This window comes from Pseudorasbora parva, chromosome 18, assembly GCF_024679245.1.
Source record: "Pseudorasbora parva isolate DD20220531a chromosome 18, ASM2467924v1, whole genome shotgun sequence".
Taxonomy (NCBI): domain Eukaryota; kingdom Metazoa; phylum Chordata; class Actinopteri; order Cypriniformes; family Gobionidae; genus Pseudorasbora; species Pseudorasbora parva.
Genome location: NC_090189.1, coordinates 3,858,168 through 3,872,513, shown reverse-complemented (window position 1 = coordinate 3,872,513; position 14,346 = coordinate 3,858,168). Strand labels below are relative to the sequence as shown.

The following is a 14,346-nucleotide window of genomic DNA, read 5'->3' as shown; positions in this document are numbered from 1 at the left end:
ACACACACAAACACACACACACACACACACACAGACATCGCCCTGCAGTCTGCAGACTCTCTCTCACACACACACACACACACACACTGACCTCTCCCTGCAGACTCTCTCTCTCTCTCTCTCTCACACACACACACACACACACACACACACACACACACAGCATCATTCCTCCAGTGTCTGACCTCTCCCTGCAGTCTGCAGACGATCTGTGTGAGCCGCAGCAGCTCCTGGTCTTTCTCCAGCACGCTCTCCTCCAGCTCCTCCACCCTCAGCTGAGCGTCGGCCCGCAGCTTCTGCTGCAAACTCAGCTCTGATCGCGCCTGGTTCGCTTCCTGAAGAGCGTCTGACAGCTGAAACACACACACACACATCATTGACTTCAAACGTCTTCACATTCTGTATTCTGAAGAAAACAGGTTTCTGCAACTCTAAACAACTTCGCTTTTCTACTGATGTCATTTGCTTGTGTGTGTGGGCATGTTTTTGTGACATATGAGGACACAAATGTGTATAATGCCATGGGTATGACACAGGTATTACAGGAGAGGGTGAAATATGAGGACATTACCCATGGCCCCACTTTACAAAAGGCTTATAAATCACACAGGAGGAGTTTTTATGAGAAAGTAAAAATGCAGAATGTTTCCTGTGATGGGTAGGTTTAGGGGCAGTGTGTGTGTGTGTGTGTGTGTACCTCCGTCTCCAGTCTGAAAACAGTATTTCCGAGTTCTAGAGCTTTCTTGGCTTTGCTCTCCTTCTCCAGCTCCAGCTCCTCCAGACTGCGCTCGGTGAGCCAGAGCTTCTCCGACATGGTCTGAGCGTGTTGAGTTTGTTTTTCCAGAGCTTCCTACAGAAACACACAAAATACAAAAACAGCAATCATAAATGCATTTTTAATGATTTGACATTACCTTCACAAAAGCATAGATGAACATCTTTCAAGTAATTATTTTTTATGATGATTCTATCTTTATTTAACGATAATAACCTTGCCGTGGATATATCATTACACACACTAGCCTTTGAAAGTTTGGGGTTGGTAAGATCATTTTAGTAATAATAATAATAAAATGTTGGTACACACCTCTGTGTCTTGTATCTTGTTCTTGAGCGTCTGCTGCAGAAAGTTGAAGGCGTATTCTTGAGTGTTTGCTTCAACCATCACCTCACGCGCCTCCTTCAGCTCGTTCTACACACACACAGACACACACACACACTCGTCAATCACAGCTCTATAGTGCATTAGGGCCCACCCAGCTACGAGGAGAAATCACAACATTATAAACTTTCATTTGAAGCAAAAAAAGATTTGAAAATAAAATAAGTGTGAACTTAATAGCTTTAGTGAGAGAAATAACTACAATCCCATGATACATTGCGAACAGCCTAATCATATTAAAAATGAGAGTAAACCTATAAAACTACTTATTTTGAGAGTAGAAAGACTGAATCTTACATAATTTGCATTTATGGAAGTGGGCGCAGCTAACAGGCTGTTGTTTTGACACTGATTGGTGGAATTTTCTGCACAGCATTGTGGGTAATGTAGTTCTTCTCCAGCAATTCCGCTGTTAAACACGATCGTTTTATAACTAAACTAAAATAATGTGTGCTGACCACCTCAACAGAAGCAAATACCATCGACTATCCATTAAAGGGGTGGTGTCATGTGATTTGACTTTTTTAACTTTAGTTAGTGTGTAATGTTGCTGCTTGAGCATAAACAGTCTCTGCAAAGTTACAGCGCTGAAAGTTCAATGCAAACGGAGATATTGTCTTTTAAAGTTATGGCAGTTTATTGCCTACAAAAGTGGCCGGTTTGGACTACAGCAAGCTTCTTCCTGTGTTGGTGACATCATGAACCCTCGCTAGTCTCCGCAGATGTGACTTCTGCCCGTAATGGGAAGGGGCGTGGCTTCCGGCAACCTGTGCTTGGCACTTCAGCCAATAAAAATACAGGACACTACATTTGGCCATCTGACCAATCTAAGACCATTGCGTTTTTCAGAGGGATGGGCTTCATAGAAGCAGGAAGGAAACGAGCCGTTCAAAGGACAGACAGCGGTGTGGAATAAAGGGAGAATAGAAGAAAAATACAGCGTTTTTAGAAGAATAAAAAAAGAAGTATTAAGATATGTTAAACTGCTCCCCATAAACACAACCAAGCCTAGAAAAAAACCCACAGAACCGCCCCTTTAAGAATCAGCGTCCCTATGGAGGAAATGAAGTGAGTTTTTTCTTCCAGACCTGAGTGTGTGTGTGTGTGTGTGTGTGTGTTCTGTACCTCCATCTTTTTGAAGCGCTCCTGCATCACGTTGTTGTTGCTCTCTAACTCGACCATCCTCTCTCTCAGCCGGTTCATCTCGCCCTGCATCTGTGTGTTCGTCCGCAGCAGATCCTCGTTGTTCACCAGCAGCCCTCGCATCTCGAAGCGGATCTGATTCCTCTCCTTCTCCAGCTCGATGCTCTCCGCTTCCAGAAACTGGTTCCTCTGTAGCGCACCCAGTAAATCAAGACACGTTAAAGGTAATAGTCATGGTTTCTCTCTTTCTAAGAGCAGAAAACATAAAATTAGCATAAGTAGAATATGTAGAAATTCAAAATGTGGTTTGAATGCGTTTTCTAGACTTGAATATCAATGTTCGCAGTCCTCACTGCAAAAATTGCTTTTCTTACTAAGTATTTTTGTCTTGTTTCTAGTCCAAACACCTAAAAATTCTTAAAACAAGAAGTATTTACTAGACAAGCAAAAGTAATTGTCTTGCTTTGGGGAAAGAATACTCAAAATTAAGAGAGTTTTTGCTTAAAATAAGCAGAATAATATTCCAGTGGGGTGAGCAAAATATTCTTAAAACAACATTATTTTTCTTACCCCACTGGCAGATTATTCTGCTTAATTTAAGCAAAAACTCACTTAATTTTGAGTTATTTTTTCCCGAAACAAGACAGTAATTTGTACTTGTCTAGTAAATGTTTCTTATTGTAAGAATTTTTCTTAAATTTGACTCGAAACAAGACAAAAATATTAAGTAAGAAAAGCATTTTTTGCAGTATACCAGCAGTTATTAGTACGTATACTGTCTGTGCATTATACTGTATATATACATGAGAGATCTGGATGATTTATGACCGCATGTGTCAAAATGTGCCGAATAAAACCTTCCATTACCAGTGAGACAAATGAACCAGAAGCAGCTCATGCTTGGTCGGACTGATAAACTCACGCATTTCTATTCAAGCACTGGATTGACCTCAAAACACTGAGCAAAACAGTTTGAAATGTCTTTCCAGTGGGAGCAGAGGAAGACTATGGTGTGCCGTACTGACCCTGCGACAGTCGTCCAGCTGTTTAGTCAACTCCTGGACGAAATCCTTCTTGCTGGGCTGGCTGTTCCGATGCATGAGTTGACCCGGTGTGGCCTTCAGGAGAAACACAGGAGTTCAAACTAACTTTCCTTTTTTTTTTTACTTTGTTTTAGTTCAAATCAAATTAACTACTGAGACAAAGTGTCAGTAAGAAAAATAATAATAATTATATCATCATAAATATATAATAATTTTACTAAAATAATTTATTTATTTTAATTTTAAATAGTAATCTAATTACACATACACATTATCATTATATATACTGTATATATTTAAATAAGTTACACACATACATTTATAATGTATTATTAATTGTATTAAAATAATTATATATAAAGTTACTCAAGTTATTTAATTATACATGAATGAAATTTATTAATATATAATTGTAATTAATATAATGAATAATAATTATGTTATTTAAAGGTTTTATTATGTAAATGTATAGTTTGATGTGTAATAATAAACTCACGCTCACGTCTCGTCTGCGCGTCAGACTGTCGTATCCGGGGATTCGTGAGCGCTGGTTCAGAGCCGGACTGTTATTGGGACTCACGCTTCTGTTCAAACCGAAGAGGTTTATCTCAGAGACGCCGGGTGACATCACTTCCTGTGTCTGACATACACAGTCAAATACATTAGGAATAACAGTCAACAGTCCTGCAGTGTGACAAATTAAGTTTTAGTAGTATATCATGCAGTCTGGATTAATATGAATTTATAAAAATGATAAAAATGTAGATAATCATTGTTGAAGACAATTAAGTAGGACATTGAGCATCTATACACACACACACACGGATGGAGCTGACGTACATGTTCTGTCTACTAGAGGGACACACACATACACAAACACTGAATGTGAATCCACTTACCTTAAAATCAGACATCCTGTTGATGGGATTGTAGTCCAATGACAGCGTCGCATACGGACTGTTGAAAACTCTGGGAGGACTTTCAAAACCGCCCATCTGAAAGAACACAGAGAGATCACTGAACATGACGTCACCGAACACAAACGCGACGTTCATACTGCGAACGCGACCGAACGCGACGTTCATACTGCGAACGCGACGTTCATACTGCGAGCGCGACCGAACGCGACGTTCATACTGCGAGCGCGACCGAACGCGACGTTCATACTGCGAGCGCGACCGAACGCGACGTTCATACTGCGAGCGCGACCGAACGCGACGTTCATACTGCGAGCGCGACCGAACGCGACGTTCATACTGCGAGCGCGACCGAACGCGACGTTCATACTGCGAGCGCGACCGAACGCGACGTTCATACTGCGAACGCGACGTTCATACTGCGAGCGCGACCGAACGCGACGTTCATACTGCGAGCGCGACCGAACGCGACGTTCATACTGCGAGCGCGACCGAACGCGACGTTCATACTGCGAGCGCGACCGAACGCGACGTTCATACTGCGAACGCGACGTTCATACTGCGAGCGCGACCGAACGCGACGTTCATACTGCGAGCGCGACCGAACGCGACGTTCATACTGCGAGCGCGACCGAACGCGACGTTCATACTGCGAACGCGACGTTCATACTGCGAACGCGACCGAACGCGACGTTCATACTGCGAACGCGACCGAACGCGACGTTCATACTGCGAGCGCGACCGAACGCGACGTTCATACTGCGAGCGCGACCGAACGCGACGTTCATACTGCGAACGCGACGTTCATACTGCGAGCGCGACCGAACGCGACGTTCATACTGCGAGCGCGACCGAACGCGACGTTCATACTGCGAACGCGACGTTCATACTGCGAGCGCGACCGAACGCGACGTTCATACTGCGAGCGCGACCGAACGCGACGTTCATACTGCGAGCGCGACCGAACGCGACGTTCATACTGCGAACGCGACGTTCATACTGCGAGCGCGACCGAACGCGACGTTCATACTGCGAGCGCGACCGAACGCGACGTTCATACTGCGAGCGCGACCGAACGCGACGTTCATACTGCGAACGCGACGTTCATACTGCGAGCGCGACCGAACGCGACGTTCATACTGCGAGCGCGACCGAACGCGACGTTCATACTGCGAGCGCGACCGAACGCGACGTTCATACTGCGAGCGCGACCGAACGCGACGTTCATACTGCGAACGCGACGTTCATACTGCGAGCGCGACCGAACGCGACGTTCATACTGCGAGCGCGACCGAACGCGACGTTCATACTGCGAGCGCGACCGAACGCGACGTTCATACTGCGAGCGCGACCGAACGCGACGTTCATACTGCGAGCGCGACCGAACGCGACGTTCATACTGCGAACGCGACGTTCATACTGCGAACGCGACCGAACGCGACGTTCATACTGCGAACGCGACGTTCATACTGCGAACGCGACCGAACGCGACGTTCATACTGCGAACGCGACCGAACGCGACGTTCATACTGCGAACGCGGCGTCACAGAACGCGGCGTCACAGAACGCGGCGTCACAGAACGCGGCGTCACAGAACGCGGCGTCACAGAACGCGGCGTCACAGAACGCGGCGTCACAGAACGCGGCGTCACAGAACGCGGCGTCACAGAACGCGGCGTCACAGAACGCGGCGTCACAGAACGCGGCGTCACCGAACGCGGCGTCACCGAACGCGGCGTCACCGAACGCGGCGTCACCGAACGCGACGTCACCGAACGCGACGTCACCGAACGCGACGTCACCGAACACAACGTCACCGAACACAACGTCACTTTCATTACTTGAGATTATTTTAGTACACCAAATTAAACAATGATAAATGCAATAAAATACATTTCAATTTATCACCATAATTTGATGTTTTATCTGTAGTTTCAGCTGACTCTAATAATCAAAGGCATTTCTTTTAGAAGAGCAGTTCCTCAGACACTCACCCTGTCGGACATGCTGTCCCAGTCCCGGGACGACAGCGACTCCATGGACCCACGCATGGCCGAGCTGATCCTCATGAGGTTCCCGTTGCTCCCGCCGCCGGCCGACCCGTTGGAGGCCGAGGAGCCGTTGGAGCCCAGGAAGAGCTGGTACTTTGGGTTGGGCCGGACTTTAGGGGTCGTGGGTTCCTCATCGGACTGAGGACTGCTGTGCTGCTTCTCACCGTTGTAGTCGGAATGCTGGGAAAGAAAAGAGTGGTGTGAGTGACGGTGACCTGTAGTGACCTCAACATCCAAAACACAAGATTACATCAGATCGGATGTGTGTAGTGCAGTTACACACACACTCACAGACGCGACAAACACACACTCACAGACGCGACAAACACACACTCACAGACGCGACAAACACACACATGCACATCTAAAGCGCTCATGCGCAGGGTTATTATCGTCGAATGAATGAAAGAAATCACTCAATCAAAAAATCCATCCATCCAAAAATATTAATTAAATTATAAATCGAAAATAATTTAAATAAGGTAAATAAAAATGGAAATATAAAAACAACTCATAATATAAAAACTATAAATAAATGAATTAAATTAAATGCTAACCAAAATTAAATAATCAATCAATCCATTGTCAAAAAAAGAATCAATCTTTTTTTTAAATCAATTCATGAATCAATCAATCAATCAATCAGTCCATCAATCAATCAATTAATCAGTCAATCAATCAATCAGTCAGTCAATCAATCAATCAATCAGTCAATCAATCAATCAATCAGTCAATCAGTCAATCAGTTAATCAATCAATCAATCAATCAATCAGTCCATCAATCAATCAGTCCATTAATCAATCAATTAATCAGTCAATCAATCAATCAGTCCATCAGTCAATCAATCAATCAGTCAATCAATCAATCAGTCCATCAATCAATCAGTCAATCAATCAGTCAATCAATCAATCAATCAATCAATCAATCAGTCCGTCAATCAATCAGTCCATCAATCAATCAGTCAGTCAATCAATCAATCAGTCCATCAATCAATCAATCAGTCAGTCAATCAGTCAGTCAATCAATCAATCAATCAATCAACCAATCAATCAGTCAATCAATCAGTCAGTCAATCAATCAATCAGTCCATCAATCACAGTCAATCAATCAGTCAATCAGTCCATCAATCAATCAATCAGTCAATCAATCAATCAGTCCATCAATCAATCAATCAATCAATCAATCAATCAATCAGTCAATCAATCAATCAATCAGTCAATCAATCAGTCAGTCAGTCAGTCAATCAATCAGTCCATCAATCACAGTCAATCAGTCCATCAATCAATCAATCAATCAGTCAATCAATCAATCAGTCCATCAATCACAGTCAATCAGTCCATCAATCAATCAATCAATCAATCCATCAATCAATCAATCAAACATCAATCAATCTATCAATCAATCAATCAGTCCATCAATCAATCAGTCCATCAATCAATCTATCAGTCCATCAATCAATCTATCAGTCCATCAATCAATCAGTCCATTTATCAATCAGTCCATCAATCAATCTATCAGTCCATCAATCAATCTATCAGTCCATCAATCAATCTATCAGTCCATCCATCAATCTATCAGTCCATCCATCAATCAGTCCATCAATCAATCAAACATCAATCAATCAAACATCAATCAATCTATCAATCAATCAATCAATCAATCAATCAGTCCATCAATCAATTAGTCCATCCATCATCTATCAGCCCATCAATCAATCAATCAATCAATCAGTACATCAATCAATCAATCAGTACATCAATCAATCAATCAATCAATCAGTCCATCAATCAATTAGTCCATCCATCATCTATCAGCCCATCAATCAATCAATCAATCAATAAAAAAACAATCAATCTATCAATCTATCAGTCCATCAATCAATCAATAAAAAAAATCTGTCAATCAAAAAAACTAATCAATCCATCAATTAACCAATTCTTCAACAAAGTTTTCAATCAAAAAAATCCATCCATCCAAAAATGTAAATAAAATAAATTGTAAATCTAAAATAATATAAATAAACGAATGACTGATGGCCTCTGATTGCGGTGTTGGATTGGTTAGTGTCAGGTGATTGATGAAGCGTGCAGCTGGGAATCAAACGGCTGATTGACAGGTGTCAGCTGATGATGTCAGGTGATTGACAGGTGATGTCATGCGTGTGGAGAGTCGCAGTGAAGCAGTGAGGCTGACGATGGCGTCCGATACCGGACTTACCGGAGCGGGAACAGAAGCCCCTGGACTCTCCGTCCTGTGCTCTGTGGAGTCTGTGATGCGTTTGGTCCGCTCTTCTGTCGTCTTCTCTGCGGCGGGACGTTTCTGCTCTGAGGGTTCGTGTAATTTGGGATCTGATATTTCACCAGACGAGACTGGGTTCTGGATCTTCCCTCGTTCTGTGCCCTCGTGTCTCATTTTCCCGGTATCCCGTCCGTTCAAGTCTTTACTTTTGATCTTCAGTGACCCAAGCGCGCGTGGAGGCGGTGTGTGTGACCCATCGAACCTGTAAATGAGGTCTTTAATGCTTCCTGAACGCATCAGATTGGACCCGGAGTTCAGCACCGCCCTCTTATGGGCCGCCCGGTTCCAGTCCTCGTCCTCCAGGGTGACGCTCCTGCCTTTGGGCGCTCGTTTCTGACCGCTTGTGTTCCTCTCTGTTCCCTATAAACACACACACACTCCATTCTTCTACTGTTCTGAGGAAACATTCCCACCCGATTTGTGCAACGGTTATATTCCTGAGGGGAAAAGACACGAAACACCCATCTAATGGCAACGGCGTCCATATTACAACAGAACAGATGCATCTGAGTTATGAAATACACCGCCACACTTTCACCCAGACGGAACAGCAACCAAAACTTCATCCCTCAAATGAATCATCACTTCATTCCACAGTTTACATTACTCCAGTTTCTGGAGATTCAACTTCCTTAGCCTCACCGTTTTGTGAATATGAGCATATCGCTCAAATTATTCACCATTCGATCGATTCATAATCAAAACGGCCTGAACTGTTGTGCAAGGGGTTCTGGGTAATATTACTCCAAAAATCACAGTACGCAAGTGCTATGCAAAGTAAAAGTGAGACATTTTCGTTCCACAAAAACATACACACTTAGAAAATTGTCTCTTTTTAAAAATGCTTTTTCAAATATGTAATGTATAGTTTTACATAAATACATTTGGTATAAAAAATTCTCAAAACAGTATATTTATTCCTGCAACTTTAACATATTTAATTTATGCTTATTTTCAAAATGCTATTTGTATTATATATTATAATAGTTACTTTTTTTTTTTTTACAAATCATGTATACACATATAACATTTAATGTATGGCTATTTTCAAAAAACCATTGTATTTATATTAATTATATTATTTTAAAAATGATCTTTTTAAAAAAGATTTTAACAAATATATATATATATTAACTACTACACACATATATAAATATATACACACACACACACACACATATATATATATATATATATATATATTTTTTTTTTTTTTTTTTTTTTTTACAAAAACAGAAAATATGTGATTATCCATTTATCCATGCACCTTTAAAATATTACATTTATGCTTATAAATACTATGTATTTATATTATATTTACATTTAGTGCTGGGTTCAAAATTCAGTGATAAATCACATCCAAGATAAAAGTTTGTGTATAATTATTATATTTAGATACATGTTTTCCCCAGCACTCATTATATTCATTACATTATATAATATAATATTTTTGTTACGTTTTAATATCATGTATTTTCCTTTAAGCAAAGAAAATAAAATGTTATTTTATGTAATAGGTGGTGGTATTTATGATGCATATTCATTTATTTAAATGATAAATAACCCTCTATGAGCCAAGCATTGCATTCATGTTTTTAGGACTCTTTGGATCGCAATAATATCTTGATTTTCAAACCAACATTCACACACTGTGACATGTTTTACATATGCCTACACTGTGACCGAGGACACACCGTACGGTAATCTCGCTCACTGTTCAGTGAAGACAGCACGTGTGTTATGAAGCAGTCGTAGATGAAGAGATCTGCATATCTTCTACACACACTCTTAACAATGCTAGGCTCTTGACGCAACAACACACCAAACCGCTTCTCAACCCATCAACAGAATGTCGCCGTGTTCACTGCGCTCTGACATGAGGATGAAGAGCTGCTGTCCTTCAGGAGCAGCATCTCAAATCTATACACACACACACACACACTGATCCCACCACAGCGCCGCAGATCATCACATGACATCAGCATCACCTACACGCATCACACCGGCCTGTCATTGGCTGTCGCTGTCGACTACCATCATGCCACAGCTGTCACTCAAGAGGTCAGGGGTCACACTCAGACTAACTCTGTCCAGCAGGGACACAGATAGAGGAAACATCAGAAGAGGACGTATGAGAGAGTTCACAAAACCATGCTATCATGGGGGATAAAAGACAAAATGTGTGTGTGTGTGTGTGTGTGTATGTATGCATGTGAGCGTGAGTATGTGTGAGAGAGTGTGTATGTATGCGTGTAGGTGAGTGTGTGTATGTATGCGTGTAGGTGAGTGTGTGTATGGATGCGTGTAGGTGAGTGTGTGTATGCATGCGTGTAGGTGAGTGTGTGTATGTATGCGTGTAGGTGAGTGTGTGTATGTATGCGTGTAGGTGAGTGTATGTATGCATGTATGCGAGGGTGTGTGTGTATGCATGTTAGTGTGTGTGTGTATGTATGTGTGTATGCATGTGAGTGTGTGTACGTATGCGAGTGTGTGTATGTGTGTGAGATTGTGTATAATAATAATAATAATGAGACAAAATATATGTGTGTATGTGAGTGTATGTATGTATGTGAGTGTGTGTATGTATGCATGTACGTGAGTATGTGTATGTGTGAGAGAGTGTGTATGTATGTATGTGTGAGTGTGTGTATGTATGCGTGTAGGTATGCGTGTAGGTGAGTGTATGTATGCATGCATGCATGCGAGGGTGTGTGTGTGTGTGTGTGTGTATCTATGCATGTTAGTGTGTGTATGTATGCGTGTACGTGAGTGTGTGTATGTATGCGAGTGTGTGAGCATGTGTATATGTGAGTGTACGTTTGTGAGCGTGTGTGTACGCGTTTGTGTGTGCGTGTATGTATGTATGCATGAGTGTGTGTGTGTTTCTGGATAGATTCAGTGATGATATGCTCATTTGGACATTGAGTTCATGTGCCACTGGTCCGGACAAATGCAATTGCGTTATGACATGTTACTTTGAGCTTAGAGGGATCAGGGAAACGAGAGGCGATAAATCAAATTATATGAGCTCTGATACTCACTAGCGGCTCTTTTACAATCCCCCCTATAGAGCCCACAGAATCACAGCTCGTGTGTGAGATTGAACATGATAAACCTTTCACACACAATCTCCTGCATTCCTTCTGACAGTTTACATCTCTTTAGCAAGTAAAACAATCATAAATAAATATTTGTATCTTCCCTATATCATACTATATGAGCCATAGAAGCCAGATATAACGCTCTTGGGCTTTACAGCGTTCAAAATAATAAAATCCCAAACAGCCGGCCGTCCGTAAAATCGGCACAGACAAACATGCGTCACACACACGCAAAATACTGGAATTACCATCATTTAATATTTCACATAATTAAAGCGTAATCATGTAAATGAGGGTCCGACGGGCGATTTTAAGGCCTAATCCAGGGGCTCGCCCGGCGCTCCTCCCCAGGGACGCTGCACTGATCTCCGGGTAACGGACCGAGCGGCTCCCCGGGTCAACGATGACGCAAATCACTTACAGTGTTTAAGAGCTCTGAGAGGATTATCACTTAATCTACAGTTTAATGTGATTAATTTCCACCAAATACGATTTCATTCGGCAGAACGTCCCCCGAGACTAGGCTGCGTCTGTGTTTCGGAGCAGTAAATTGAAATAAATGACATCATATAAGCCTGTGACAGCCTGGCATTTATGAATATGACAGAGATGATTAACATTATGAAGATACCACACGTTTGCTGAAATAAACTCCCCAAAATCCCTGACGCTTTTCCCTGCAGGGCCACCTTTTTTTACGGTCTATGAGGGCCACAATCGCCGAGCCTGTTGCCGTGGCGGGGGCGGGGATTAGTATGCTAATGAGGTCATGTGACAGGCCGTGAGAGCGAGAGGAGATTGAGCGGCTGTCGGTCACAAATACCTCGCATCACTCTACATCTGCCTGATTCACACACACACACACACACACACACACACACACACACACACACACACACACACACACACACACACGATGGGAACTGTCATCTATAACAGAATCTGTAAGGGTGAATCTCAGGACAGCTCAGAGTGTGTTTCTTAGCGTTTGTGTGTGTTTTCCTTTAGAGCCTGGTAGAGTGTGTGCGCTTGTGTGTGTGTGTGTGTGTGTGCGCGTGTTTGTGTGTAAACGTGTATGTATGTGTGAGAGAGAGAGTGCTGCGTGTGTGTGCCTATATACGAGTGTGTGTGTGAGAGAGAGAGAGAGAGAGAGAGAGAGAGAGAGAGAGAGAGAGAGAGAGAGAGAGAGAGAGAGAGAGAGAGAGAGAGAGAGAGTGTGAGAGAGAGTATGTGCTGTGTGTGTGCCTATATATGTGTGTGTGTGTTTCCCTCAGGGCCTGGTAGAGTAACATATGGCTCTGGATTGAGGATGCGCTCTGACCCAGTTTTTTTGCGATCCTGTGCTCAAAATTACACCGAGTGCGTCTGTGCTCTGCAATTCACAAGATAAAACTACATTTCGACAATAATATGAAAAAATGAGCTGCGTATGTCCCAGCAAATCGGATGGATGTTTGCCAGAATGTGGTCACTAGTAGTTTTAGCATCTATTTTTTGCATTGTTAGGGTGGTGTTGGTGGAAACACTTAAAGCCTTTATGTATAATGCATTATAAAGATATTCATGATGTACGTTATAATGCATTATAAAGATATTCATGATGTACGTTATAATGCATTATAAAGATATTAATGATGTACGTTATAATGCATTATAAAGATATTCATGATGTACGTTATAATGCATTATAAAGATATTCATGATGTACGTTATAATGCATTATAAAGATATTCATGATGTACGTTATAATGCATTATAAAGATATTCATGATGTACGTTATAATGCATTATAAAGATATTAATGATGTACGTTATAATGCATTATAAAGATATTCATGATGTACGTTATAATGCATTATAAAGATATTCATGATGTACGTTATAATGCATTATAAAGATATTCATGATGTACGTTATAATGCATTATAAAGATATTCATGATGTACGTTATAATGCATTATAAAGATATTAATGATGTACGTTATAATGCATTATAAAGATATTCATGATGTACGTTATAATGCATTATAAAGATATTCATGATGTACGTTATAATGCATTATAAAGATATTCATGATGTACGTTATAATGCATTATAAAGATATTCATGATGTACGTTATAATGCATTATAAAGATATTCATGATGTACGTTATAATGCATTATAAAGATATTCATGATGTACGTTATAATGCATTATAAAGATATTCATGATGTACGTTATAATGCATTATAAAGATATTCATGGTGTACGTTATAATGCATTATAAATAATTGGACATTTGCAGATTCCCCATTACATCTGACATTGTTTGGTAAAGGTAACAATGAATACATAAGTATAATAATATATTATAATTGTGTTACAATTATTCATGAAATCATACCATGCTTTAAAAATAACACATGATATATAAAGGCTTTAAGTAAAGTTGTGCTGGGAAATAATTATCAAAATGAAGTGAATTTAAGCTTCAAGTAAAACTAATATCTGCTCAGAAAAATAAACTTCGTTTAAAAGGAAAACATGATAATTTTTCTGCGCTCATCTGCAGATATTAGTTCTCATAAATATTAGATATTAGTTTTGTTCATAAACAGGCTCTTCATTTATTATCAGTTTTATTAATA

General features: G+C 41.2%; 1 protein-coding gene across 3 annotated transcripts in view; it reads right to left on the bottom strand.

Annotated features, from left to right (window-relative positions):
- Window positions 1-14,346, bottom strand: part of LOC137046694 (myosin heavy chain, embryonic smooth muscle isoform-like) — a 52,811-nt gene that overhangs the window by 6,575 nt on the left and 31,890 nt on the right. Inside the window, exons 4-12 of one of the 3 annotated variants that reach the window (XM_067424035.1) lie at window positions 8,535-8,975; window positions 6,260-6,496; window positions 4,248-4,343; window positions 3,845-3,988; window positions 3,331-3,423; window positions 2,288-2,494; window positions 1,088-1,192; window positions 698-850; window positions 186-353 (exon numbers count right to left, since the gene is read on the bottom strand). In XM_067424035.1, coding sequence (XP_067280136.1) covers window positions 186-353; window positions 698-850; window positions 1,088-1,192; window positions 2,288-2,494; window positions 3,331-3,423; window positions 3,845-3,988; window positions 4,248-4,343; window positions 6,260-6,496; window positions 8,535-8,975 — 1,644 coding nt within the window. The remainder of the gene's footprint in view (window positions 1-185; window positions 354-697; window positions 851-1,087; window positions 1,193-2,287; window positions 2,495-3,330; window positions 3,424-3,844; window positions 3,989-4,247; window positions 4,344-6,259; window positions 6,497-8,534; window positions 8,976-14,346) is intronic. The other 2 variants (XM_067424037.1, XM_067424038.1) reach the window with 2 other exon arrangements.